The sequence below is a fragment of the Colius striatus genome, chromosome 1 (assembly GCF_028858725.1).
Source record: "Colius striatus isolate bColStr4 chromosome 1, bColStr4.1.hap1, whole genome shotgun sequence".
NCBI classification, from domain to species: domain Eukaryota; kingdom Metazoa; phylum Chordata; class Aves; order Coliiformes; family Coliidae; genus Colius; species Colius striatus.
Window position 1 is genome coordinate 203,501,757 of NC_084759.1, and position 26,818 is coordinate 203,528,574.

General features: G+C 51.2%; 1 protein-coding gene across 9 annotated transcripts in view; it reads right to left on the reverse strand.

Annotated features, from left to right (window-relative positions):
- PFKFB3 (6-phosphofructo-2-kinase/fructose-2,6-biphosphatase 3) overlaps window positions 1–26,818 on the reverse strand; it is a 42,290-nt gene that overhangs the window by 12,387 nt on the left and 3,085 nt on the right. For 6 of the 9 annotated variants that reach the window (XM_062020268.1, XM_062020267.1, XM_062020266.1 and 3 more), the window contains exons 3-7: window positions 2,100–2,225; window positions 1,713–1,809; window positions 908–974; window positions 708–782; window positions 286–342 (exon numbers count right to left, since the gene is read on the reverse strand). In XM_062020268.1, coding sequence (XP_061876252.1) covers window positions 286–342; window positions 708–782; window positions 908–974; window positions 1,713–1,809; window positions 2,100–2,225 — 422 coding nt within the window. Of the gene's footprint in view, window positions 1–285; window positions 343–707; window positions 783–907; window positions 975–1,712; window positions 1,810–2,099; window positions 2,226–6,768; window positions 7,169–26,818 lie in introns of those variants that run through there. The other 3 variants (XM_062020270.1, XM_062020271.1, XM_062020269.1) reach the window with 2 other exon arrangements.

Below are 26,818 nucleotides of genomic sequence, written 5' to 3' on the forward strand. Positions count from 1 at the left end.
GCATTCTGAATACATTTCTATCCTTGCTAGCAAAGCCAGACATCAATGGAAATACAGAGAGCATGGAAGGGAGCTGGGGAAAGGCTACAACAACTTACTTTCATTACTTTCAGGTGGCTCTGGGAGAAAACCACTTCTTTCTCATCCCAGAACAAATAAACCATGAAAAGCTAAAAGCCTCCTAATCCCCCACCAACTCTGTCAATATTCACATAAGAAAAAGTCAGGGTGCAGGTGGCAAACCCTACACAAAGGAAAACGAAAGCAAGACATTTCTGTGCTTACCATAACATTGCTGGCAACTACTGTGGGATCATTGCAGATAGATTCGATGAAGAACACCTGTGAAGAACAGCAAAGCTCAACTGAAAGCCACCAGAAGGTTTGGAACATTTTGCCAGTTCCTTGCTTAACCCAACCTTCTCCCTGCTTGACCAGAGAGCTCTCTTCCCTCTGCCCCACTCCCATCCTTTCCTCCTCCAGGGCTCAGTACTGGGAAGGAGGGAAGAGTTTCACATTTTTAATCAGACCCAGCAGCAAAAGTCTCCTTTATGCAGGAGCTCTGTGAGGACAGCACATTACTGAAAGAAGATAAACCTCTGCAACCTGATCGAGGTGAACCTGCTTTAGCAGGGGATTGGACTGGATGATCTCTAGAAGTCCCTTCCAACTCCTACCACTCTTTACAGCAGCCCAATGGTACCAACCTTGAACCCGTTTTCTTTGGCAAAGTTCAGGATCATCCCTCTCCTCTCCCTTGTCGTATTGGTGGCATCAAAAACCTTTAAAAGCAAAGATCTGGATTAGCACACAAAGTGCCTAATTTTCTACAGAATCCTTCCCCAGAAAGGGAAGTGCAGAGAGAAGCACCCAGGGCACAGCCCATGGAGCACATCTCTGAGCTTACCGCAATCTGGCCAGCCTCCTCTGTCAGGTACAGCTTGACATCCCTTAGGGCAGCCAGGGCACACTGCCTGCAAAGGAAGGGACAGCCATCCAGTCCTGATGTGCTCAGAGATGCTTGTGGCAGCCAGCGTATGGATCTCCACAAAGGATGACTGGCTTTGGGGCCCCTCACTCACCTCTCCCCCTGTACCCAGGGACATTTAGGAAAGACACCCTTAGTCTGACAAAAATCTAAGGGCCATAGGTGCCAACCAGCATGCTGGGCTCTGCAGCAGAGGCAAGGGTAGATCATAGAGCCACAGGATCATTTGGGTTGGAAAAGACCTTTAAGATCATAGAGTCCAACCACTCACCTCACCCTGCCAAGCCCACCACTAACCCACAGCACCTCAGCTCCATGGCTTTGCAGTATCTCCAGGGATGGGGACTCATCCACCTCCCTGGGCAGCCTGGCACAGGGGCTGACAACCCTCTCAGGGAAAAAGTTCTTCCTCAGCTCCAATCTAAATCTTCCCTGGGGCAACTTGAGGCCATTTTCTCTCATCCTATCACTCATCACTGGGGAGATGAGATCTTGTGCCACCTCACTACAACCTCCTGTCAGGTAGATGAAGAGGCAAAGGCCAAAGCTCATGACAGATCTCAGTTTTTAGCTCTTGGTGCCCAAACCAGGCCTTCCTGTGCAGGCAGGGAAAATTCAAGCTAGAGCCTAGCTTGTGTGCTCATCATCCCCCAGATAAGCTGGGTAACCACACTGCCAGCCCTGGGCTTCACCATCCCTTTGGGACCCGAGTGCTCACACTTACCTCCTGACTTTCATGGCCTCCTCGTTGTCGGGGCGGAAGAAGTCATAGGAGCTGTAATGCTTCACGGCCTCCCGGCGATACTCCCCCACGTTGAAAACTGCGTGGCAAGCACAAAGACCATCAACACCAGGAGCAAGCACCCAGCACAGCTCAACTCAGCTGGGCAGTTTCTGCAGATAATGCTTTCTAGCAATGGGCCAAGTGACGCCCTCAGAGCAAAAAGCTCAGGGACATCTGTTTTCAAAGTGAAGGACAAGGTGGGCTGCAGCAGGAACAATGGGAGGACATGGGATAGTGGAAAGATGCCACACTCCCTCCCAGCCCCCAAGGCACTGAGCTCCTGGAGCACTTGAGGAGCAGCCCTCAGGCAGCCAGGGAAAGCCTCACCTTTGGTTGGGACACCAATCCAGTTGAGGTAACGAGTCAGCTTCTTGGAGATGTAGGTCTTCCCACGGGCTGGGAGGCCAACCATCACTATCACAGTGGGGGAATTGGCAAGCTGCGGCCCACAGGCTACAAGGAGGAGAAAGAACTACATGAGCAGTTGGATCTTGCATCGATCCTGCAAGGCTGTTGACTCCAGGCCAAGCTTTCATCCAAGTCCTTCAGCAGCTAAAGGAAACCCAAAGCCTATGTTGCCCTTGCACCATTATCTCTCCAGTATCTTCTCTGAATCCCTCTCATAAGCCTGAACAACAAAAACCTTGAGCACCTCAATCCACTGCCTCATTTCTGCAATAGGATCTGCTGAATGATCAGAGCAAGAGGCATGGTAGATGGCTCCATGGCTGCTCCAGTGAGAAACAACTGTCCCAGCTGAGCCATACTGACCCAAATTCCCCTGGGACCACACAAACCAGGGGAGAGGAATCAAAACCTACAAGTCACAGAAAGGAGAACATCTTGATGGTTGAAAAATGTTCAAGGAGTCAGCAGCTGCTCTAGGCTCTCTTCAGTATTTCTGTGCCTCAGTTTCCCCTCCTCCAAAACACCCTCACACAAAGCAAACACACTTGGTCTGGTCCCCACAGCAGTTCACTGCAGACAGGGCTGTTGTGCTGACATAGGTCTGCACCAAGATCTTCACCTTCCAAAGACTTGCTAGCTTTTTAAGCTGAAAATGCAACCAACTAGCAGTGCTCCAGAACTGCAGAACCACTGGCATTTGAAAGCAGATATACAAGAGGGACTTATTCCTCATAAATCCATTTTAAGCTGGGGTGGTTTTTTTTACTGTTTAATTTGGTGCTGAGTTGGCAAGTGAAGAGAAACTCTCCAATTCACCCAAATGGCATGGCCAAAACACAGACAAGTCAGCTGCTCCCTTCTGCCTCTCCTAAATGCTTTAGAAAGTCAATGCCTCATTCAGTTTAGAGGAAATTGCTGAGGTTGCAGGACTGGCAATGTGGTTTGGTAATTTTCTTCTTTTCAGTTCCCCACAGCCTGGTCCCAGCACCATGGGATGCTTATGGACTATCTGGACCCATATGCCCCGTGTGGCAGCATCCTGCTCCTCTCATGTGATGCTGGAAAAGCCAAGTGCTTTAAATACTCCAAGGAAGATCTGCCTAATGGAATTTGGCTTAGCCAGCAGCCTTTCATGCTGCCCTGCCCAATTCACCAAGAGCCCTCAGGGCAAAGGCAGAAACCCTCCGGGGGATTTCTCACCCACCCTTCAATCCAGCCAGGGAGGCCAGAGACCTCACAGGAAAGGAATGCAGGTGGCAGAGCCATAAAAATGCAGCCTAATTACAGTTGGTCTGAGTGCAGAGCTCTGCCTTCCCCGCCCAGCTGCCCACAGGTGGGACCAGAGCCATTTGGGGATGGAGGAGGCTGTGCTGGAGGCTGGGGTCGATTCTTCTCATTGGAGATCTGGGAAGGAGCAAGTGAACTGAGAGGTATCCACGGAGCATGCAAAACACATGGGATTTCCTTCCTAAGAACAAAAAAATCCAAGCACTAAAGAAACCAAATTAAGGCCACAAGGAAGAGCAACGATGCTGGTACCCAGGAGGGCAGAGAGGAACCACCCAGCATCTGCTCAGCTGCCTCTCCAAAGCAGACTCAGCAGGGAAAGAGATGAGACAGTCATCTAAAAGACCCCTCCCCCCCCAAAATATTCCACATTCCTCAGGCTGGAGCTGCACTCACACTCACTGCCTTTGTGTGACATGCAGCCCGGTGCTGTTTCAAAAGCCTGGGCCACCTCCCACTGATTTCAGCAGCAAGCTCTGATTTTGTATGCTGGAGACCAAGGAAGCTATGTATATACCCAGGGAAAGCCCCAGGAAGCTATGTATATACCCAGGGAAAAAAGCCCACTCATATCCTCAACCAACCCATGGGTTCAAGTGGGGTTTTTTTCCACAAAACTCAACTACATAGTAAATACAGGAAGGAAGGGGTAATACCTGAATAAAGAAACTCCTCCCTTCTCTACCTGCCTGCAGACAGAGGATCTTAAAGAGCAGAGGCAAGAGGATTTGTGGTCATTAATAGCATTTGGAGAGGATGAGGACAATGCCATGTACTGTTCATGCCCCTCTGGATCCAGACAGCCCCAGAGTGGGGGCACACATGCCACCTCCAAAGAGTGCTGCAGGAGTTAAACACCTGGATTCAAGGAATCCCTCCCCAATTTGGGTTTGCTGCCAAAGGAAAGACTCAGGTTTTGCCCAAACCACAAGAAACAATCTCTTTACAGAGCTGGGAAGCACTTCCTAAAAACACCAAGATAGGGAGCACACATCTCTTATCAGGAACCTGAGCCCAAACCCAGCTAAATCACAAAAGCCTCCAGGAAAGCTTTGCACCAGGGATGAAACTGAAACCAGTGTTTTGCTCCCGGTGCTTCACAAAGACCTAATTCATCATTTCTTTTCAGCGCTGCTGGAGAGCTATCAGGGATTTCAGTGCGTATTCATCACTCCTTATCGACATCTACCCAGGTAAGTCAAGGTCAGGGATGACTTTGGGAGAGCTCAGTCAGGGTATTGAGAAGTAGCTCTTCATTGGTGCTTTCTATCAGCCACGAAGTCGGCAGGGATGCGCTTTCACGCTTCACCAGAGCCAAGGGAAGACAAAAGGGGAAGGAAATTTACTCCTGTAAGAGGTTAAATAGAACAGCTACCGCTCCACTCCAGGCATTTTTACTGTCTCCTGGTAAGAAGCGTCCCCCTGCTGCCACAACCCCACACGTCCTATGTTCATCCTACATTCCCCTTTCCCAGCTCCTTCCCGCTGCAATTCCGAAATGCCACGGCCCCGCAAAGGTGTGAGCTCTGGGTTTGCACGGACACCACCTGCCCACCTCCCCTGAGCCGGAGGGATGGGGAGAGAAAGACCACGGCAGTGCGTTTTGCTCCTGGCAGCCCCTTTCCTGCCGGAGCATCCCCCAGCCGAGCCCCCTCCCCTCGCCTGGCTCTGCCCATCCAGTCGCCTGCGACGACTTGACTTTCCCAGCCCCTACGTGAGAGACGTGCAGCTTGACAGCGATTGAATGGATCGCCGTCAAAAGGCATCGCGGCGCATCCATTCCAGCGGACAATCGCACTAATTATTTCACACACAAGGAGCTTTCCGAGGATGCTCCCACTCCCTCCCCACCCCCCCCCAGCACCACACCAGCCTCACGTCTCTTCATACCTCTGCTCGCACCCTGCTCTGTGTTGCTGCCGGGGAATTAACAGCACCTCGACTTTACAATAATCACCTTGGGTTTAAAAAGTAACCCACAAACACATCTAAGAAATCCCCTCCTTGAGCAGAGCGAACGGTGCCCTGGCTGGCTTGTTCCCGCCTCGAAAGTAATTAGAAGCCACATTACGCTATTAATGAGCCCCTCGGTGCCTTAACATCGTAAAGGCACGTTAGTTTTCTGCTCTGCCAAGGAGAGAATTCTCTCCTCTCAGAAACCGGTTTGAATAAAGCGGCAAAAAGCCGCCGCGGACACGAGGGATTTCTGTCAAAGGTGCCAGTCCTCGGGGAAAACGCTACAGCTGCACGGTATTAAGGCAGGAGACATTTTACCCGGCTAAAAGCAAAGCCCCGTGGCAACCCAGATGTTCAGCCTGTTGCTGAAAGGCATTTCCTCGGCAGCATCTGCTGCCAGAGCTGCTCCAGGGCTCAGCCACCTGACCCCCGGCCATGGGGCAACAACTTGGGGGGGGTCAAAAGGAGGAAAGGCTGATGCAGCCCGACTGCCCCAGCCACTTGCATCCTTTGCCAGGCTGCAAAGTGCCACCACCTTCTCCTCCTCGCTCCCGCAGCCCCGGCTCTGCGGATTCCTGCCACGCTCGTTTAGAGTTCCGCGGAGTTGCCCAACTGGCAGCTTGTCAGTTCAACAGTCGGGCGAGATAAAAGAGACGTGTCTTTTGAGTTTAGTATTGTATTGTGATTCACGATTTGTTTTCTAGTGACACAGGGGATGAGCCAAGCGTTTGCTTTTGTTATTTCCTTTGGGTTTTTCTCAATTTCCTTTTAAGCCCGGAGAGGTTGTTTTAAACCCTGGGGATGCCGGCAGAGCTTTGAGACGCAAGGAAACCCCTGCAGAAGCTTTTAGCCTTCATTTTTTCCCCTCCCTTCCACCTGCCTCTCATCCCAGCCCACGCACAACACGGAGTAAAATGCACCTCCCTCAAATCCTTCTCCCTAATCGCGACTTCTCCACCCCTCAAAGCACTAAGAAACCTCAGAGCAAGGTGCCAAGTACCCTGGAAATACCAGCTCAGCTGGTACGCGGGGTTACCGGGCTCAGCAACCCGCTCCCTTCTATTTTAACCCCCAAGGGCTGGAAAGGGAGGTGCTGGGTGAGGGGTGGAAATTGGGACACGCGTGTCTCGGCGCTTCTCCGCATCCTCCACGGAGCCACATGACGTTTGCACCTTCCAGCGGCTCCCGGGGCTGGGAAGTGAGTCACGGGATGGCCGCGGGTGGGATGGATGCGCGCACGGGGAGGATGCTGGAGGAGGGGAGGGAGGGATGCTGCACGGGTATTACGGGAAAGAGGGGGTAGGGGGGTTGCTTCCCACTCCATCCCACAGCGCGGGGTACTCACAGCGGCGGGGCAGCGCCGGGCGGTTGTCATTGGGAAGCCAAATCTTCTGGATGCGGCTTTGCGTCAGCTCCATGGGCATTTTTAAAACAAAGGTGGTTTTGAGCTCTGCGTCCACGTTGATGCGTTTGCGGGGTGGGGAGGGAGGAGAGGATAAAAAAAGAGGAAGGAGGAAAAATAGGTAGCAAAGAAAAAAAAAAAACCTCAAAAAGGCGCTTTTTTTTTTGGTGGTGTCGCCGCTTTGAACCGGCGGCGCTCGGCTGCTGCGCCGAGGCTCGCTAAGGCTGGACGGCGCAGGAGGGGCGGGAGGAGGAAGAGGAAGGACGGGGCTTGAGGGCACAAAGCCGGCAAGAACGGCAGCAATAGCACGCTCCGAGAGAGGGAGAGCGGGCGAGTCCTGCCGCTGGTTTCGCTACAAATCTGGATGCGAACAAAAACTGCTTGAAAAAATAAAACAACCTCCCTTTTAATCTGCAAAAAAAAACAAACAAGTAAAAAAGGAGGAAAAAAAATCTCCACGCGAAGAAGGGCTGAGCTCTGCTCGGCTGCTGCAGGGAAGCTGAAGCTGCTCTCTCCGCTCTCCCTCCCGGCTAGGCAGGCGATGAGCCGGCACCGCCGCTCGCCGCCTATTTCTAGCCCGACGGGCCGCCCGGCCACTCCCGCCCCCCGGGGCGGGGGGAGGAGGAGGAGGAGGGCGGAGCGGGGGGGGGACCGGCGGGACCGGAGCCGCGCTGCCGCCTGCCGCCAGCCCCCTGCACTGCAGCGGAGACAAAGGGGGAACCGCCGCGCCCGGGGAGCCCTTTGTTCGGGGGGGAGGGGGGGGGATCGGCCCTCACCGTGGCTTCAGGGCGAGGGGGAGGAAGAGTGATACAGGAGGTCTCTGAGCTAAAAAAGGATGAAGTTTGAATAAAGTGTGTTTGAAATAGACGTAAAAAGTAAAAGGCAAATAATACAACTCAAAGGGAAAAAAAGGAGAAGAAATGAAACAACGTAAAAAATAACTATGAAAGGAAAGGAAATAATAATAGAAATAAATATGAAAGGAATTTGAAAAGTTAAATGAAATACAAAGGGAAAAAAGGCAGAAAACAAAAATATCCCTGACAATTAAACGAAGCAAACACTTGAAAAAATAAAAGTAGTTTTCAATAGAAAATTAATTAAAAGGAAATGAAATTATTAAATGTTTAAAAGTTACATAAAGAATAGAAATGAAGTTAAAATGAAACGGAATAAATCGATAGAACGGATTAATAGTTAACCCCGCTGCGGCGGCACGCGGGGATGTGCAGGGTCCCCCCCGCTGCAGGGGGCTCCGCGCCTGTCCCGCGGCTCGGGGGGCTCGGAGGGGTCCCGGGGGCCTCATCTTCGCTCCCGCACGTCGCTCACGTCGCACATGGCGGGGCCGCTCCCCGGCGGCGGCTCCTCCCGCGGCCTCCGCTCCGCCCCGCTCCGCGGCCGCGCAACGCAACGCGCTACAGGCGCTACAGGCGCGGGCGGGAGCGCCTCCCGCAGCTCCCCTTCCACGGGGTGAGGCGGCGGCAGGGAAGGGATGCTCCCTGGGACACAATCAGCTGTCAGCTGGGCAGGATTCTAGGCACCCATTCATTGGATTATCATCTTAATTTATGAATTTATTATTTTATGACGCGCTGCTTTTACTCTCTTTGCGATTTTATTATTTGTTGGTGTCTAATTTTTATCATGTTATTGATTTTGATAACCAGTTTGATAATATTTGTCTTTTAAATGATATTATTTCAATCCTGTTTTGCTTTAATCTTATTATTTTAATCGTGTTTTAGTTTACTCATATTTTATTGTTTTTATGGTGGCTTGGGTTTACTCTTTCTCATTCCCATTCTCTTCATTACTTTATCATACTTCTCATGATTAACCCAGGTTCCTGCAAATGACTTTTCCACCCTAAATTCAGCTCTGAGCAAACAGCCCAGCAATAACACTAACCCAAAGCAGCTGCTGCTTGCAGCACAGAAGGTTTAGGGGGGGTATCATCCAGGTGTCACCCCAAAAATCTACCTGTAGAGATGCTGAAGCCCCAAGTTTGCTTACCTCTTCCCCCTCACCACCATGGGGGATGGCACTCAGGACCTGCTCTAGGTGGTGCTGCTCTGGCAGGGGGGTTGCACTGGATGAGCTTTCAAGGTCCCTTCCAACCCATAAGACTGTGATTCTGTGTGTGCCACAGTAGGGAAATATGGAACTAGCTCCTAGAGCTGCAGAGGTGGGAGCACCATAAAGCAAATTTGGCATGAAAATTTAAAGCCCAATAAGGAGCATCTTGGATGGTTTTATTCTAAAGGGCATTTTCCTCTCAAAGAAAACGCTTCTATTTTTGTAATGCATCTAGAAAGAGCGTATTTTTGGCAATCTCCTTAGATGGAGACGAGATGGATGGAGTAAAAAAAATGCACAATCCTTCCCTCTCCTACACAGGGTAAAAAATATACACTCACAGGCAAAAAATAATGGGGAGGGAGAAAGAAAAATAGCTACTATGAGGGAGCTGGAAAAAGAGAGATTTGGGATGTGGGAAGGAAGATGAGGGAGAGCAGTGAGGGCTTTGGCTGGCAAAAGTGGGGATGGGAGTCACACATAACAGTGCTCCCTGGACCACTACCAGGAAAGGGCAGGAAGGGGGGTTTGTTTCCACATTCCCAGACCTTTTCTCCCTGAGGGTTGCCAGCTAAAACAGAAGTCAGAAGAAAGGGAGAAAATCCACGTGATGTTACTGGAGTTTGGGCATCCCCCTTCCTTCAGCAGCTCTGCTCTCTCCTCTGCTTCCAAATTCACCACCCCCACACTCTCCAAAGGAGTGAAACCCCGCCTGAATTAAAATCACAGTCACTTCAAATTAGATCCACCTAGTAATTCTTGGCTTTAAAACCTCCCAAATAACTGGAGCGGAAGAAGTTCAACTCCTAAATAAATGGCCTGGTTTTCAAAGGCATGAGCACCCAGCTGCTCCAAGCCAGGTCAGCTGGGAGAAGCATTGTTGCTATTTTTAAGGTATTTTCACCCTGGGGAGAGGGTGTTGGGAGGGACAGCACGAGCTGCTCCCAGAGAATTGATCTTGTTCCCCTGAGCAAAAGCACAGCTCCCTAAAAATAAACCTGGACTGGTAAATAAGCTGTTGCTCAGAGCTTTTGTGAAAGGAGTGCCCACAGGGTGCTTAGCTCAGCGGTTTTTGGGGAAATCACAGACACTAAGGAGGATAAATGGTGGTGGGAAGAGGTGTGTTGGGTTGCTGAGAGTCATCATGTGCTGTGGGGCAGCGGAGGATGCTGTCCTGCATCCTCTGCTTTGTTGGGTGAGGAGAGATGCAGAGGGAGGCATAAATCAGCCAAGCATTTACTCACCCCCTGGCAGGAACCTGCAGGGATGTAATAAATGCAAAGGGACGGGGGTATGGATGTAATGGCAGAGCTTGAGAGCTGAAGGTGAGGGGGGAAAAAAAATGACCTTGAGCATAGAGGTGGCAGGTCTAGAGGGATGAGAGAGGGGAGGGTGGTGCAAAGGAGGAGAATTTGGCAGAAAAAGATGAAAACCTCCCATTTCTGTGAGGACACCCATCTCTTACAGGGTTTACAGGCTGCAAACTCCCCCAAAACACCGAAGCCAAAACCCCACAACTCCCTCATGAGCTTAAAAGTCTCTTCCAGCTGCAACCATTCTGTGATTCTCTGATCTAGCAACCCATCTCAAACAGTGCAATTAGGCTCTGGTTATGGCCCAGAAATCACAATCCTGGATGAAATTCCCTTTGGTAGACCTCCCCAGTACCCCGGGGCTACCAGCCAGCCTCTGCTGGCACCAAAACACAGGCAATGTGGCAGCGACTGCTCTGGCGAGCCCCAACTCTGACTAAGCCATGATTCATCCTCCCCTCTTCTTTTTTCTTTCTCTTTCTTTTTCTCCTCTAAAGGCAACTTGGAAGGAAAAGAGAAGTCACATGCATGCCTACATTGAGTATAACACAGAGCATCTCCTGAGGATGTGCCATGGAGGAGGACAGGGTGCAGCATGATGCCCAGTGGGATCTGAGTCGTACAGTCCAAGCAACTCTTTTGCACAGTTCAAATTTGGAGAGGGTGGCTTGGAGTTGTGTGTGCATCACCATAAAGATGTAGCCACACATGTGCTTGGTTAACAGCAGGACAGCTTGACTCAGTTTTCAGCACCACCTCAATTTACCAGCCTGGGATATGGGCACAAAGATTTCTGCCTACCCTGGGAAGGAAGTTGCAAAAGTCAGGCAGCAGCCACCCAAATTCTGGTTAGTGCATTAAGGACAGCTTTTTGCAACAGAGAAAATGATTCCTCCTGGCTGACCCAGGGGTATGCATACACTTATGTGGAAAAAGAAAACCATACCAAAGAAACACTAAACTTTGCACTTCTGAAAAGAAAACCAGTGGGATCCTGCAGAAGCCAAGAAAATGCTTTAGGGGAATTGGAGGCTTTCAAAAAGGTCAAGGAGGAAAACAAATAGTTGCCCCCTCTTCTCACCCATTGTCTGCTGAGCTGTTCTGGTGCTGATGGCACTTTCTTTGCAGGTACTTGAAGCCTGTGAAAGGTGCTGAGGGTTGGGCTTATGGAGAAGGGGGTTTGGCAAAGGTTGATAAAATCCATTTGGGTTTGGAGGTCACAGTCCTTTGTGTGTGCACATTTCAACCACCTCCCCCACCCCTCGCAGGTATTTCAGTTACAGGAATAAATAAATGAAGTGCAAAAGACATCATCAGGTATCATCACTCCCTCTCTTCATCTCACCCTCTCCCACATTCTGCTCCAGCTCTGCTGCCAGGGAACCACAGTGAGCCCCTACATCTGCCCCTGTAACACATCGAGCTGGTTCTGCCATGGAAGGGAGGGGTTTTTACCTCAACAGAAACACTTTTTCCTTCCTCATTTCTTGCCTTTCACCCCCTGCCCTTGCCATCTCACGCTCCCTTTCCTCCTCAGCGACATCGAACGTGCAGCACTGACCCTGCTGCTGCCCAAAGGGGAAGAGAAATCGGGCAGAACCCTTTCTTCGCGGTGTTATTTCAAGGCAGGGTTTTCTGCAGCCATGACAGGACCCTGCTCAGTGTGGGACTGGGCAGTGCCTTACCCTGAAAGCAGAGGAGAGCTCCCGATGGACACCTCTGTGCAACTGGGAGGGCTGAACCCTTCCCTGGGGCTGGGGATCAGAACAAGGCAAAGACCATCCCCCCTCCCTTCACCTGCCCTTGCAAACACTGCTCTTGAGACTGTTGCATGCTGTAAGTGGACTTGATGTGCTCATGGAACATCTTCCTTGCCAGGAGGAGTTCATGTAGCTCCTAACAAGCTGAGCATGTGAGGCTGCCACAGGCACACCTTTGGGTTCAGCTCTTCTGAAAAACAGCTGCAAGCAGAGAAGGGGGAAATGGAACAGGGTTCAGTGCCCAATGCTGAGAAAGAAGGTGCTGAGCCTGAGATGGGGAAATCCCCACAGAGGCATGGGGCATCAGCCCCACTGTGTCAGCTCCAGGCCAGCATCATGCCAGGAGCTGCTCTTGCCTTTGCTGGCAGCCAAGAGGCAGGAAAAGCCACAGAGGGGTTGCAGAAATGGACAGGGCTGCTTTTCCCAACACTTAAGCCATGAGCAGCAGAACTCAGCCCTTGTGCACACGACCTCACTTGCAATGACGGGTACTAGCCAGGCAGAAGTAAAAAGAAATCATTTCACTATCCACTGACAAAAAACCCTGCCCCTTGTGTTTTTCTGTAAGTGCTTTTTCAGCCACATTCAGCTGACTCAAGCTGACCTGCTTGCCTTGTCCCAGCCCCATCTGGATAATGCACAGTTTCTCTGGAAATCAAGGTCCAGACATTAGTGGTCTGACTTGATCTCAAAGGTCTTTTCCAACCAGAAAGATCCTGTGATTCTATGATTAGCAGCTCCTGAGGACACAGCCACAGTCCACATTCTCAACAGCCAAGAGGTACAGACTAAGAACAAGCCAGCCTCATCTTTCTCAAAAGTGTTTAGTGATCCAGCCTGCTAAGAATGTACTAATGGGTGTTCTCAGGTCCTGGTTTCTGATGCCTGTGATTCACTGACAGCAGTCAGTTTCCTCTCACCAAAGGGTAACTGTCCAAGAGGAGACAAATTAATGGCTTTGGTTTATCTCTGAGGCTACCTTACATTTTGGTCTTGTCTGTTACCTATTTCTCTTGCTGTCTCTCAGTGTCTGGAGGAGCCAAGTTTCAGAAACTGTTTCAGAGACAGTAAATCCAGCCTGAAGTCAAACCCTCTGTCATGTTACACTGACAGCCTTGCTAAAAACAAGTATTTTTTGGAAATTCCTTCTCATTGAAGGGCCCTTCATGCAGGAGGATGAGGGTTCAAACCTCTTTTCATTTGAGATGTCAGATTTGTGACCTAACCAGAAGCAATTGGTTATAGTTGGGTAAGTTAAAGGCAGATAGGAAAGCAAATGGGAGAGTTGGTATGCATTGCCTGGCTGGGATGAATATGGGAAGGATGACAGTGTGGATTGAGTCTCAGTTACACAAATTAGAAGCAAAAATCACTCAAGGATCCCTCCACCACCCCCATAGAGAGATGGGTGCTCATGTCTTGGAGGGTCCATGGGAAGACCTGGTAAAGCTCAAGGCCAAAGATGAGATGGAGAGGTATAAGATGGGTGCCCAGTAGCCAGGACTGATGACCCCAAAGGAGCCTCCCAGACCAATATTCCTGTTTAAAATCCCTGGAAAGGAGTTTCATTAAAAAAATACAGATCTGGAAACAAGGTTCTGAAGCTACAGCATCCATTGGAGCAGGGACATTTCTCAGCACTGCTAAGTCTGCCCACAAACAGGTCCAGGAGGATTGAGCAACGTCCTGTGAAAGTTCCTGACCTTACAAGTCTAGTGCAGAGCAAAACTCACCCCATAAACGGGCTAATTCATGAAGATAATGGACTCCCTAGGTTGCAGAAACAAATATGGGGTTCTAAAAGTGGTTATGAGGTGATCAGATGGCAAGAGGTTGGGGATATTCCAGTCTGTGGCATCTGATACTGATTCTCCTTGAAATGAAATCTGGCTGCAAAATTTCAGGCTTGGTCCTTGAAGGCTATGGATCAGTCAGAGAGCCAACATTCGGGTTTTGTCACTGCCAGACACTCCAAGAAGCCAACATTCACATCAGCCTTGTGCCTCCTACTCCAGGTACTTTTACTCACACCAAAGGAACACCTCCTTGTTTGCCCTGTGGTTTTAGGGTGTGAGATTCCTTACTGAACCTTCTGGGATTGATTTAGGATGTTCAACTTGACTTCAGGTCACCTTGTCCCCAAGAAAATTGCCCCAATCACCTGTGATAAGGCTCAGCACAGAAGTGTTGCTGCTTTGAAAGGGTTACAGGGTTACTCTGTCCCAGCTGGCAGGTCAGATATTACCCATCCTGCTGCTGCCAGCACAAACCTGGCACATGTCAGGTGCCCCCTAGCCCTAATTTGTGCTGGAGAAGGATGCAGCAAGGCAAATGCAGCAGAAAGGAGCTAAAATCCCATCTCTCAGGTTGTTACAGGAGCCATTTCCATGGAGATGCCCCATGGCTGAAGTTTTTATGTTCACAGTGAGCTAAATTCCAGTCCAAGGGTGCATTGGGGATGCAGCTCTCCCAGCCTTCTGCCTGCAGGGCCCCAGTGACTGGTATGAAACCTCCAGTGAGTCTGTTCCAGTCATTTATGGTGGAAGATGGTCACCCTCTGGAAATCACAGCCTGTCATTATCACATGGACACTAGGATTAAACTATTTCCCAACGTCTCATTAACACCCACCTTTCATTACTAGCCTGGATGCTTATCTGATCCTTGCAGGTTATTAAACCAAACAATGGCAAAGGCTGTGGCTTTTCATTCTGGAGCTGACTCACCTCCTGATGTAACAAGCCCAAGCCAGTGACAACCTCAGCATTGCCATGGTGACCCAGAAGCTTTTCAAGAGCTGTGGGCAATGATGTCATGAAGCCAGATACCCAAGAGATCCTGGGGGAATCTCTTCAAAGTAATGCAAGAACCTACAACACAAAGCTCTCAGGAAGAAACCCTGGTGGTTTGTATTCCTGCTGATGGAGTAGGAGGTGCTCGTAGGCAGCTGCATGCTCTGCATTAATCACAGCCCAGAAAAAAGGGTGGGTTTTTTTATCCCTGCTGTCAGCCCCTGCTAATACCAGTTTAGCTCCTGATAATGGGGCTTTTGATCAAGGAGGGGATGAAACTCCATCCTACAGCATGTCAGGAGGATCTGCACTGCCTGGGAGGCTCAGATGGAAACATTCCCTGGGGGATGCTGAGTAGGGAAGAGGCCTCACAGCCCCCCACAGCTCCTGCCATGGCTTCCTCCATCTGCAGCAAAGCTGTGGGTAGTATTTGGGCAAGGATTTATGTCATTTTACGTCTCTGCAAAGGGCTAGTCACTTGCCATCAGTAGAAAGAATTGGGTACTCCCAGAGCAATTCACTTGCCCTGCTGTGAATATTGATTGCAAACCAGGATGAGATGTGGCCTGGAGGAGCTTGTGAGCATGGAGAGAAACCTTCAAGCTGTCTGGGCCCAAAGCCATCTGACAGAAATCTCAGTGCACTCCAGCCCCAAATCACAATTGTCTCTTCAAACCAGAGTCCCACATAGGGAAGAAGAGTAAGGCTTTGATGAGGAGATGCATTTCGAAACCGCATACGTGCTGAGGATCTTTCCACCCACACCCTCGTGAGCACGTCTGCCATAGCGACAGCCTGCTTGTCCCAGCTTCCTCCCAGGGCTGGGATGATCCAGGCAATGGCAGGTGATGGTTGCCCAACAGTGCTTCAACTTCAGCCAAGAAGAACCACGTTTGGGACCAGCATCACCCCTTGGGTTGAACTATTCCCTGGATCAGCCTCCCCAAGGGTTCACCTCTCCATTCAACTGATGGAAACCACAAGGCATTGAGAAGCCAGGGTCTAAGTGTCTCTCTTCTTCAGACTATTGCCACGTGCTTTTAAACCTGAGACCTGCAGGAACAACCCCCTGCACCAGGACAGGCTGGGGATTGACCTGCTGGAGAGCAGCTCTGCAGAGACACACCTGGGAGTCCTGGTGGATAATAAACTGACCATGAGCCAGCAATGTGCCCTCATGGGAAAGAAGCCAATGGCAGCCTGGGATGCATCAAGGAGAGTGTGGGCAGGAGAGGTTGAGCGAGGTTCTGCTCTGGTGAGGCCTCATCTGGAGTCCTGTGTCCAGTTCTGGGCTCCTCAGCTCAAGAGGGACAGGGAACTGCTGGAGAGAGGCCAGTGCAGGGCCACCAAGATGATCAGGGGACTGGAGCATCTTCCTGCTGAGGAAAGGCTGTGGGACCTGGGGCTGTTTAGTCTGGAGAAGAGGAGACTGAGGGGTGATCTTATTAATATTTATAAGCATATAAATGGTGGGTGTCAGGAGGTTGAGGCAGCACTTTCTTCTATGGTATCTAGCAACAGGACAAGGGGTGATGGGATGAAGCTGGAACACAAACAGTTCCATTTAAACATAAGAACAAACTGTTTGAGTGTTTGACTGAGGGAGCCCTTGCCCAGGCTGCCCAGGGAGGGTGTGGAGGCTCCTTCCCTGGAGGGCTTCAAGCCCCACCTGGACACGTTCCTGCGTGACCTGATCTAGGTGGAGCTGCTTCTGTAGAGGGGTTGGACTGGATGATCTCTAAAGGTTTCCTTCTAACCCTACCATTCTATGATTCTATGGCTACCTTTAGGAGGTCTGGGAAAGACAATCAAGAGAGAAAGCATGTGGTCAATAGGTTGAAATTCAGAATAGTCCACAACTACACTGAGAAACGCCCAAGGACCAACCAACTGAAAAGCCATTATGATATGGCAAAGACTTCTGATTTCTCTGCACCAGGGACAAAAATCATCATGAGATGAAAGAGTGACAGAGGCTCTGCCCTTGACACAGCAGACACCTCAAAGGCTGGGGGTTTTTATTCACCTGCAAGAGTCAGTCTGAGTTTCCATATTCTTTGCTGCAGCTCTCTGCAGCCAAAGCCTTCCACAGGTAACCTTTCAGATCTCTAGTTTCCTAACAACTCTCCTAACTGATTTTTTGGAGCCAAATCATTGGAATCAGATCACACAGATTGCTGGAATGAAGAAGTTAAATAACTACATTTCCTTATCAAGGTTTTCTTACCATTTTTCTCCTTATAGGGCAAAGCTTCTCATAAATCTAATTCCTAGCAGATGTTTTTAATGTGTGTGTTTCATTTCATCTTTACCAAGCCATGGAGACCTGGCTGGGGAATAGAAAAGAAAAGCTAAAATTGTCCAAAAATATCTACAGAATTTGTTTTTTCTTTCCAATCAGACATGAAAAATATTAACAGGAAATTTCTCTGGAATTTGGGGACAAGCTGACACAATATGGGGAGCTTGTAACATATTTTCTTCAATGCATTGAAGTTTTCCAACCTGCAAGGACAAGCTGTTAACAGCTCCCTGGGGAAAAAAAAATAACAAGAAAACTCATCTGAATGCTTAGATTTGTGCCCTGGAGTTTAACATACAAGAGCAAAGTGGCCTTCAGGTACCTGGCAGCTTGGTAGGGATCACGAGGGAAGATGCTGTGCTTTGTAGCACTAGGGAGTGCCCCAGTTTCCTCCCAAGACAACTGCTTTTACTTCAGCTGAGAGCCAGAACCATGAGGAGGTGGCACAGGTGGAAGCACTCATTGGCCATTAACCATGAGCTGTCCCCACCAGATGTGATAGAGAATAGGGAAAATCACTTTTATTGCATCTGCCTCAGTATTTCTGGCCACACCACTCATCAAGGCATCACAGCACAAACTCTGTGCCCAAATAGGGTTCAGTTTTTCATTCTCACTCCTTGAAAACCAAACAAATGACACCCAAAGCCATGGGCTCAGCCCTCATGTCCCACCCTGCCGTGCCCACACGCTCCCCTCTGCCATGCCAGGGGCTCCTCTGCTTGCACATCCCTGGGCTGAGGCCGGTGGTGACGGCACAGCCAGAGCCAGGGGGTCACATTTCCCTACATGGCTGTTTACCTGGTGCTTAGGCTCAGTTAAAACAACTGCTGGAGTGGTCTGAGTCAACAAGAGATCTGACAGACACTCAACTCCTGGGCAGGCTCTCCTGCCAACTTCCCAATAAAGAAGAGAGCTGGGCAGGGGCTCAAGGTATGACCTTCCTTCACTTCATGTTGTGCATTTATCACCTAGCTGTCCCAGGCACCTAAATGATGGGCATCTCATACTCACTGCTGAGTGAAGGTGTTTGTGGTGCCTCATGGATCGGAGGGATGGTTGGGTCTCCCAACCCATGCATGGAAGCATTGGGAGATACAGTCTGCAGCCATTGGGGTGCTGAGACCCATAGAGGTTTGCAAGGGCAGAGCCCAGAGCATTTCCCAAACCTGTCAGCTATGCAAAAGCTGTGGTTGTGGCTAATGGGGATCCAGCCAGCACGGGTTAGGGGTGAAGGCAAGGGTGGCCAGACTAGCTGCAGTCCCCTGTATCTGCAGGATGTGCTTTGAGCACGGATGCTTTCATCCCCTCTCTGTCCTGCCTTAGACACATGCTCGTTCCAGAGCTGAGTAGCTAAATAACCCCCAACCCCCTTCTTACTCAGGGTCCAATCCAGCTCTCCATGCCTGGACAAGCACAGCTCCCTCGGACACGTGCAGGTGCACACGCAACCTCCTCGAGCCCTGGCAGCTCATGCCGCTGCTGCCTTGGGATGCCACTCACAAATCTGGTCCTTTTGCATTCAGACAGAGCCAGTCATCAACAAACCAGGGGTGACTAAGGCTCAGCGCTGGCACATGCCAGCCTCATCCCACATGGCCATGTCTTGTCTTGTTCCCAGTCGGGCCGTTAGCCGCCAAGGCCACCCAACCCCACGGCTGCAGGCATGGAGTGGTAGAACAAGCCAACAGCCCAAGCCAGAAAAGGTAACCATATCCAAAAGCCAATCCCAAAAAGACCTCATCCTACTCTCATGTCTGCCACTGAGAAGTTGCCCAAACTGCTGCCGTTGCCAAAGCCATAAAACCACTTAATGGTTTCTTAAATTACCCTCCTGTTTACGGCGCCAGTGCGTTTGACTTGGGTTTGTCTCTGAGCAGCTCAGCTGCACCCAAAAACTGTGAAAAGAAAGCAGGGAGGGGAAACAGAGCAGCAACCAGAAGTGATTTCACGTTTAAGGCTTTCCTTGTGAGGAAAGGATGAGGAATCTGGGGCTGTTCAGCCTGGAGAAGAGGAGACTGAGAGGGGATCTCATCAACACAAGTATATGAAAGGTGGATGTCAAGGGGATGGGACAATACTTTCTTATGTAGTGTCCAGTGACAGGACAAGGGGTAATGGGCACAAGCTGGAACACAAAAAGTGTTCCACTTAAACTTAAGGAAAAATTTCTTTGGTGCTGAGGTGAGGGAGCCCTGGCCCAGGCTGCCCAGGGAGGGTGTGGAGGCTCCTTCTCGGAGGTTTCCAAACCCGCCTGGACACGTTCCTGTGTGACCTGATCTAAGTGGACCTGCTTGAGCAGGGGGGTTGGGTTGGATGATCTTTAGAGGTCCCTTCCAACCCGGTAGGTCTGAGATTCTGTGCTTTACTCCGTTCCCCCATATACATGTTCTTCACAAGCGGTAGGAGCTGAAAACCAGTTCCCTGCCTTTGGCAAATCACCCTTGGAGAAACAAATACAAAATCATTGCTGGCAGGTGCCTCTTCTGTCCCATCTGATCCTGCTCAGGCCAGTTCAACAACACAAAGATTTCATCAGCAAAGCCATTTTCAAGTCCCTCTGCCTACCCTAAAGCCTTGTCCTCAGCGTTGAATGGGATTCAGCCCTCCAGCTGGGAAAAGAACCCAAAAAACCCCTAACCTTTCCTTTCCTTTCCTTTCCTTTCCTTTCCTTTCCTTTCCTTTCCTTTCCTTTCCTTTCCTTTCCTTTCCTTTCCTTTCCTTTCCTTTCCTTCCCTTCCCTTCCCTTCCCTTCCCTTCCCTTCCCTTCCCTTCCATCACCTGGGTCATACTTGGGGTGAGGGGACAAGTTTCCTCCAAATAAACACAGATTGGTGACTAAGGAGCCTTTATTCTCCACTTCAGAATAATTCAGGGCCAGGCACTCAGCCCCTGCCTTCAAGACACATGCAGCACAACCCATCCTCCTGCTCATCCCCCAGCAGAAGCATCCGGAGCATCCCAGCTCCAGAGAAGCTGGGAAGTCACATCCCCCTCCCCCCTCCTTGGGGCTTGTGGCCAAATTTGGATGCCCAGTACAGTCGGGAGAAAAACACCTCCTGTCTTGGCATGTTCCCTCTGCTGTTTACCCGTCTCAGCTGTTCTCCAGCTCTCCCTGGAGCTGCTCATGCCCCTGTCGCGTGTCTCCGGAGGAGGGATGACGGCGGGGTCAGGGAAGCAGAGCCCGGCAGCGTTTCCTCCCTGGTTGCATGTGGCCGGGGCATGCACAGCCCGTGTGCCTCCCCAGGGCTGGCACGTGCCCGGGCAGCTCTGCGTGCCCGTCGTCCCTCTGGGCTGGCCCAGCCTGGGCTCCCACAGCAGCTGCCTGCCAACAGGCCCTGCACAAAGCCATAAATCTGTCTGTAAACATGTTTGCCCTCCTCCCTGCAGCAGGCTGGAGGAACATGCAGCAGAGCTGACTGCCAAGGCGTCAGAGAGGAGAATAAATCAGGTTATCTGGAGGGTTGGAGTTGTTGAACGCCAACACTGCCCAAATATCAGCTGAGAGCCCAAATATCAGCTGAGAGCCCAAAACCAGGCTGGGGCTGTGAAGGAGCACAGCAGCATCTCCTTTCCCCAGTGGATTTCCATCACCCCTTCCCCATCCCCAGAGCAGCATCATAGAATCACAGGATGGTAGGGTTGGAAGGGACCTCCAGAGATCATCTAGTCCACCCCCCCTGCAGAAGCAGGGTCACCTAGATCAGGCCGCATCGTTTCTCCCTGAGCCATTCCACAGGAAGACATTTGTCCATCAGCCTCCATACCCTGCCCTCAAATAACCCATTCCAGGGCTGAGCAAAGCCTCCCCTAATTTCCAACCTCAACCTCTCCAGGTGAGGTTTGGACACTCTGCTCCTACCCACACGGGTTGACTCTGAAGCTCCACGGTGCACAGCAGTGAGGTCTGAGCCATGGACACACATCAAAAGGTGTCAGTGTGGGGGGTACATGGGAGGATGCTCTGGCATGGACAGGTTTGATGCACAGAGTGCTGGATTTGTGGATAAGAGCAGCTAAAGCCACAATCACCACAGCCTCCAGCCTCCCATGCCTCAGTTTCCCCCTCTCCTCAAGTGATAAAGCTGGAAATCTTTCAGTTAGCGCTGAAGGACTAGGGAGAGGGGCATAAAAATGCCTCAGTGGCCAACTATGAACAAACAAAATGCCCTTGGAGAGTAAAACAAGTATTAGAAACTAAAAACCAAAGGAAAAGCCCCAATTCCAGGGTGTTTTAGCAGGAGAGTTATATAGAAAATGCTGGAGGTTGGGCTTTCTGGCCCAGGAAGGACATATCTGACCTTGGCCAAGGAAGAACACATCTCACTTCAGGCCTCATGCTTTTGAGAAGAGGTTTAATTGGGGATGGAAAACACCAAAGAGATGTTTCCAGAGCAGGATATATGGGAGAGTATGAAGTTAGAGTTGGTTTGTGCTCCAGGAAGGAGAAAAAAAACCAAGGGAACAGCTTTCAGTGTGAAAAGGGGACATCATCATGAAAACGTTGTTCTCCTTGATAGCAAGGAAAGCTTAAGGCTGATACAGGAAAAGTTGCCAAGGTATTGGGGAAAGCCTAATGCCTCTTGGGAAGACAAGGAATCCCTCAGGAGAAAACACACATTTGAAGCTGCTTGTGTAAGTTTGACCTTGACTCCCAGCCAGGGACTGCCCCCCCTCTTCCCAGCCCCTTTTAATTTAAGCCTTGCAAAGTGGTTGTGCAGGGGGGTAAAAGCAGGGTGCCCTGCAGAGACGTGCGTGCACACACGCACTGGGCAAACTGGGATCACACCTCACTGCCTCCTGGGTTTGGAAATCCTCCCACACCCCTCCATGAAAAGCCTGTGGTCATCTGATTTCAGGCCCTTGGAGTTGTTCTGCACCCAAATGAGTTTCTCCATCATTTGAGGGTGTGCTAGGGAAGGGTTCAGCCGTGCTGCCATCCTGAGTGAGAGGAGCATCAGATGGTGGGATGTCAAGTGGCCTGGGGGTGGCAGTGGTGTGATCTAGGCACTGGGGTGAAGCCCAAGCCAATGCTGAGCTTCCAGTGGAGGGGTTGGACCTGTCTTCGTAGGCCAAGCACAGTCAGATGGGCTTTTCCTACAGAAAGTGGCCACCAAGCCTGGTCTACAGCCAGCAGCATGGATGGAAAGCACCAGGGTCATGCCAACGTCTGTTCACCATGTAAACACAGCAGGAGAGAGGCAACACCCCAAAAGGAAGGTGTTTTCCAGCATCCTGAGTTGCTCAGTTGGTTGCTGGCCCTGGGAAGGCAGGTTACAGGCATATCTGCCTGCTCCCAGGTGAGGAGATGAGCAGATGCTATCAGCAACTGCATCTTTACATGGTTTCAATTCCCAGACTCGGGAAGTCTGAGAGGCAGTTAACAACCCACCTCTTACCACCAATTCATTAGTGTGGAGTGATCAGGGTGCAGAGTGGGTCCCAAAATCCCCACTGGACTTTACAGCTCCATGGAGGAGCTGTACACCCTTTACAAGCCTCCTAGAGCAGTTCCAAGTCAGGTGGCAGTGATGGGCATCCTCCCTATCCACCACAGCCTGGCATCTCCTGCCCTGCACCAGCACCAGGAGACATGGTTGGCCTTGCTAACAGCCCCAGGAGCACCAACAGCAACACAACCACTGGGCACCGTCACTCCTTACTACACCCATTAAAAACTCTCCATCAGTGGCTGTAAACACTGTAAAGAAAGTGTAATGTCAAAGGTTGTGCCCACTAAGTGTTTTCCTGGAGGTGCAGGGAGCAGGGACGTGCCAGGACGGGTGTGATGAGGAGACAGACACCTGCTCCTTCGGGTCGTTGGCTCGTGTTTCGCTCAAGAGGTCAGTGAGGCGAAAGGGAATGAACTGAAACCCAGAGCCAGAAGGGAAATACCCTGGCAAGAAACAGCAGTCAGGGAGGGGGGGCAGGGGTAAAGCAGGACAGGAGGGGGTTGCCAGCATTCCAGGAAAGGCATTCATCGAAAACAAGGCGATGGTTTGACTCAGACAGGAGAGCCGGGGCCTGCTCTGCCGCACGTTTCCTCCCTGCCCTTTGAGCAGATGCCCACCGTCACTGTGCCCGGGACAGCAGCAGGCAGGACCACTCTCCACGCAGCTCCTGACCCCCACTTGGCTCCTCTACATTGACAGGAAGAAAATGTTTTCCAGGGCTGCCAGGAAAAGCACATCGAGCAGCGACGGGCAACGTGAGTGGTGGCAGCATGTGGATTGGCAGGGCATTGCCAGCAAGCCAGAAAGCACCCCAAAGAGGCCAAAGTATCCCTTCTAATACCAAAAAATGCTGCAGAAAGGTAAATCTCCACCCTCAGCTGTGATCAGCCTGCAAAAGCAGAGAGTTTCCCATCAGAGGGTGTTATGATCCGACTCTTTGGAGTCAGAACCTGCCTGGACACGTTCCTGTGTGACCTGATCAAGGGGAACCTGCTTTGGCAGGGGGTTGGACTGGATGAGCTCTAGAGGTTCTTTCCAACCCCAACCATTCTGTGATTCCCTGCAGGAGTTGTGATTTCAAGTAGAGGAAGAGACATGCAGCAGAAATAATAACTCAGGGATGTGGCACTGTGCTGCCCTTTCCCTTCATGCTGACATGCAAAAGGCACCTCTGCTCCTGCTAACAGGAGGCTCCTTGATCTCAACAAGCAGAAAAGAGACCAGAGGATGTCAGAACTTCTGCTAACAGGAAGCAAAAAGGCCAAAAAGGAGCAGCATTGTTAGGTGCCCTGTAGGCATGGTCAATGGCCATGGATGAGCTGCCACTGGGGCTGCTGAGCCCACCCATCATCCATCCAAGCACCTTCCTCTGGGCCTCCCTGTACATTGTCTCCTGAGGGGACCTGCACACCTGGCTTATGCTGTGCAGCTCACTCCAGAGAGCTGAGGAAGGTGAGAGCCATCTCATCTCACCTTGATGTATGAAGAACACCCATCAGACTGTTGTCAGCTTGGGAAGAGATGTTTAATCCCATTTGTGTGCAGTGACCATCAGGCACTGCTTGCTTTCCCACTGCCAGCCCAGCAGAAGAAGGACAGAGCTGAGGTTTCAGCCACAGACCTCTCAGGAGCCCATAGACCCCTCTCCTTGTGCTTCTTGCAGGATCTCTCCTTCTTTTGCCTCTGCAAGCTGTGGCTGCTCTTCCAGATTCTGCACAGCATCCCAACACCAGCCCACCATGACCATGACTGTTTTAATCTCCACTTTGCTATGGGTTCTCCTTTACCCTGCAAAGACAGCATGCTTGTGTCAGCAGAGCCCCTTTGCAGGAACAGTGTCCACCCTGCCTCCCCAAACCACAGCCCTCATCCATCCAGGCCCACCTCTGCCACCAGCACAGTCCTCCTTGGTGGCCCCAGAGAAGACCATCAATAGACAAAATCAACACCAACCCCTCTGGAATTTTCCCCCTCACCAATAAAGCCCCAAACCCACTTTCTTGCCCCATTCAAGCCATGGGTGATCCTTTGCTCACAGGAGCAGTAACATGCCCTGATGGCCAGTGATCCAAGCAGCAACCCCACCCAAGAGCTCCAAGCCAACTTACACCTTTATATCTACCCATAAATTCTACACTCATGGTGCCAATCATGGACTTTTCCAGCTCAATAGCACCTTGCACCATGCATCTGCCCTGCCCTTGCCAACTTGCTAAAGGCTGTACCCCGGGGAACTTGTCATTCCCAGAATCAGGCTGCAGATCTTACCTCCAGCTCCTTCCCAGCCAGGAAGGATTTCATTTGTCTTTTAATAAATGATAAATGTGCCAGGCTCTGCTCTGGCAATATCCTGGTTGCTTATCACCTGCAAGCTCCCAGGCTGCCTTGCCTCAGCTGCAGTAATTTAATCATGTTTTTCAGGAGAGGAGAAGGGTGGTTTAGGTGCAAGCTCCCAACACATGGCTCAGAGCTGCAGCCACGGCCAGGGCTTTGCCAGGGTAATGGCACTGTGTGGGGAGCTGGACTGGCTCCAGCAATCCCAGCTGAAGTGGTGACACTGCAAGAAATCAGTTCCTGCCATAAGCTTACTCCTTCTGGCTTCTCTGCTGGAAATACCTTCCTTTAATATCTGAAACTACCAAATGCCTTGAGGTTGGCTGAATGGCAGCTGTTGTACAGACATGAAGTGCAGGTCCTGGGGTAATGTCACTAGCTATGATGCCCGGGGAGAAAAGAGGCAGGACAGAAACAAAGCAGTGAGCATTTAGCACAGGCTTGTCAGGGAGAGCTGGGAAAGTGATGCCAAAGTTGCAAGCAGTGAGAAGCTCACAGAGCTTGGGTGGAATTTGCATTTTACTCCCCAGGATACTCCATTTCCACAAGAAGGGATGTGCAAAGACAGCTCAGGGCCTTCAAAATGGACATCCCAAAGTCACCCTGTGCCTCAAGCTACCTGCAGAGCAGCAACCTTCAGGTAGAGCCTTCTCTTTGCACCCCAGATCTGAGTGGCAGTGAGCAAGCACTGGGGTGAGATGCTGCTCCCAGAAAGCTCCCAAAGGAATGGCTCAGTTTCCTTGCTGAGCTGGCTGGAGTCCTAGTATTCCTCTGGGAGAACTGGGCAGGTATCCAGACTCCCATCAGACCGAGGCCACCACCTTCAGCAAGGATTTCAAATGCACCAAGTTGAACTAGAGAAGAAATATCTTCCTGCCTGATTGACTTGCAAACCAGGGATATGCACAGCTTGCTCTGTGCAGCTTTTGAAAGGCAGCCAGATGACAGTGCTCTCCACAACCCTCCTGCCTGGGGGCTTAAAAACATGCCCATGGAAAGCCCAGGCAGCCCAGCTGAAGGTATGGCTGGTGACACCAACCCAAGGGGATGCTCCCACCTGGGGTCACATCTACACAGACTGCAGCCAGGCCTTACGGAAAACCCCTACAAGCAGTGTCACAGCCAAACTCACACAGTCCATTCTAGCCCAGGGAGGTCTTGCAGCCTCCATCTGTGAGAAGAAAGGGTCCTTGGGGGGTCCCCAGCACAACCTGAGCGTGCAACACGTGCACAAGTGATGGGCAAAACCCACCCACTCTTGCCTCTTGCCTCTGTGTCCTGTTGGGACCTTGCCAAGGCGGAGCTGCAAGCTGCTGCAGAGCTGCTGGCAGCTGCTTTGGCATTTCAAGGTTGACCTCTAGAGGAAGTTTGTAGAGGAGGTTCGGCTCTGAGGGTGACACCGAAGCTGCAGAACCAAACTGCCAGTGCCAGGATCCCGAAGCTTTGCACATTAGCTGTGCACCCAGTATCTAGCAGCGATGGCAAGCACAGCATGGTGCCCCCAAAACTGAGTCCCCCCGCGGCAGGACCGCATGGAAACGCATCCTCAGCACCATGTGTCCCCAAGCCTGTCATTTCTGTCAGGGGATCCCTGCTGAGGCTGCTCCCCAACACGGGAAAGGCCCCCCAGGCTCCTCCCCGGCAGCTCAGTGTGTTTAAGCACTGACAGCTCTGCTCTCATCTCCTCCTGCTCTGGCAAACCGCTGTGCTCCCCAAACCTCGCTGAGAAACACGAGGTCATGCCCGCCACACCGTGCCAGCCGCGGTGTGTGACATCTGGGCAGCGGTGTGTGACATCTCATCTGGGCAGCGGTGTGTGACATCTCATCTGGGCAGCGGTGTGTGACATCTGGGCAGCGGTGTGTGACATCTCATCTGGGCAGCGGTGTGTGACATCTGGGCAGCGGTGTGTGACATCTCATCTGGGCAGCGGTGTGTGACATCTCATCTGGGCAGTGGTGTG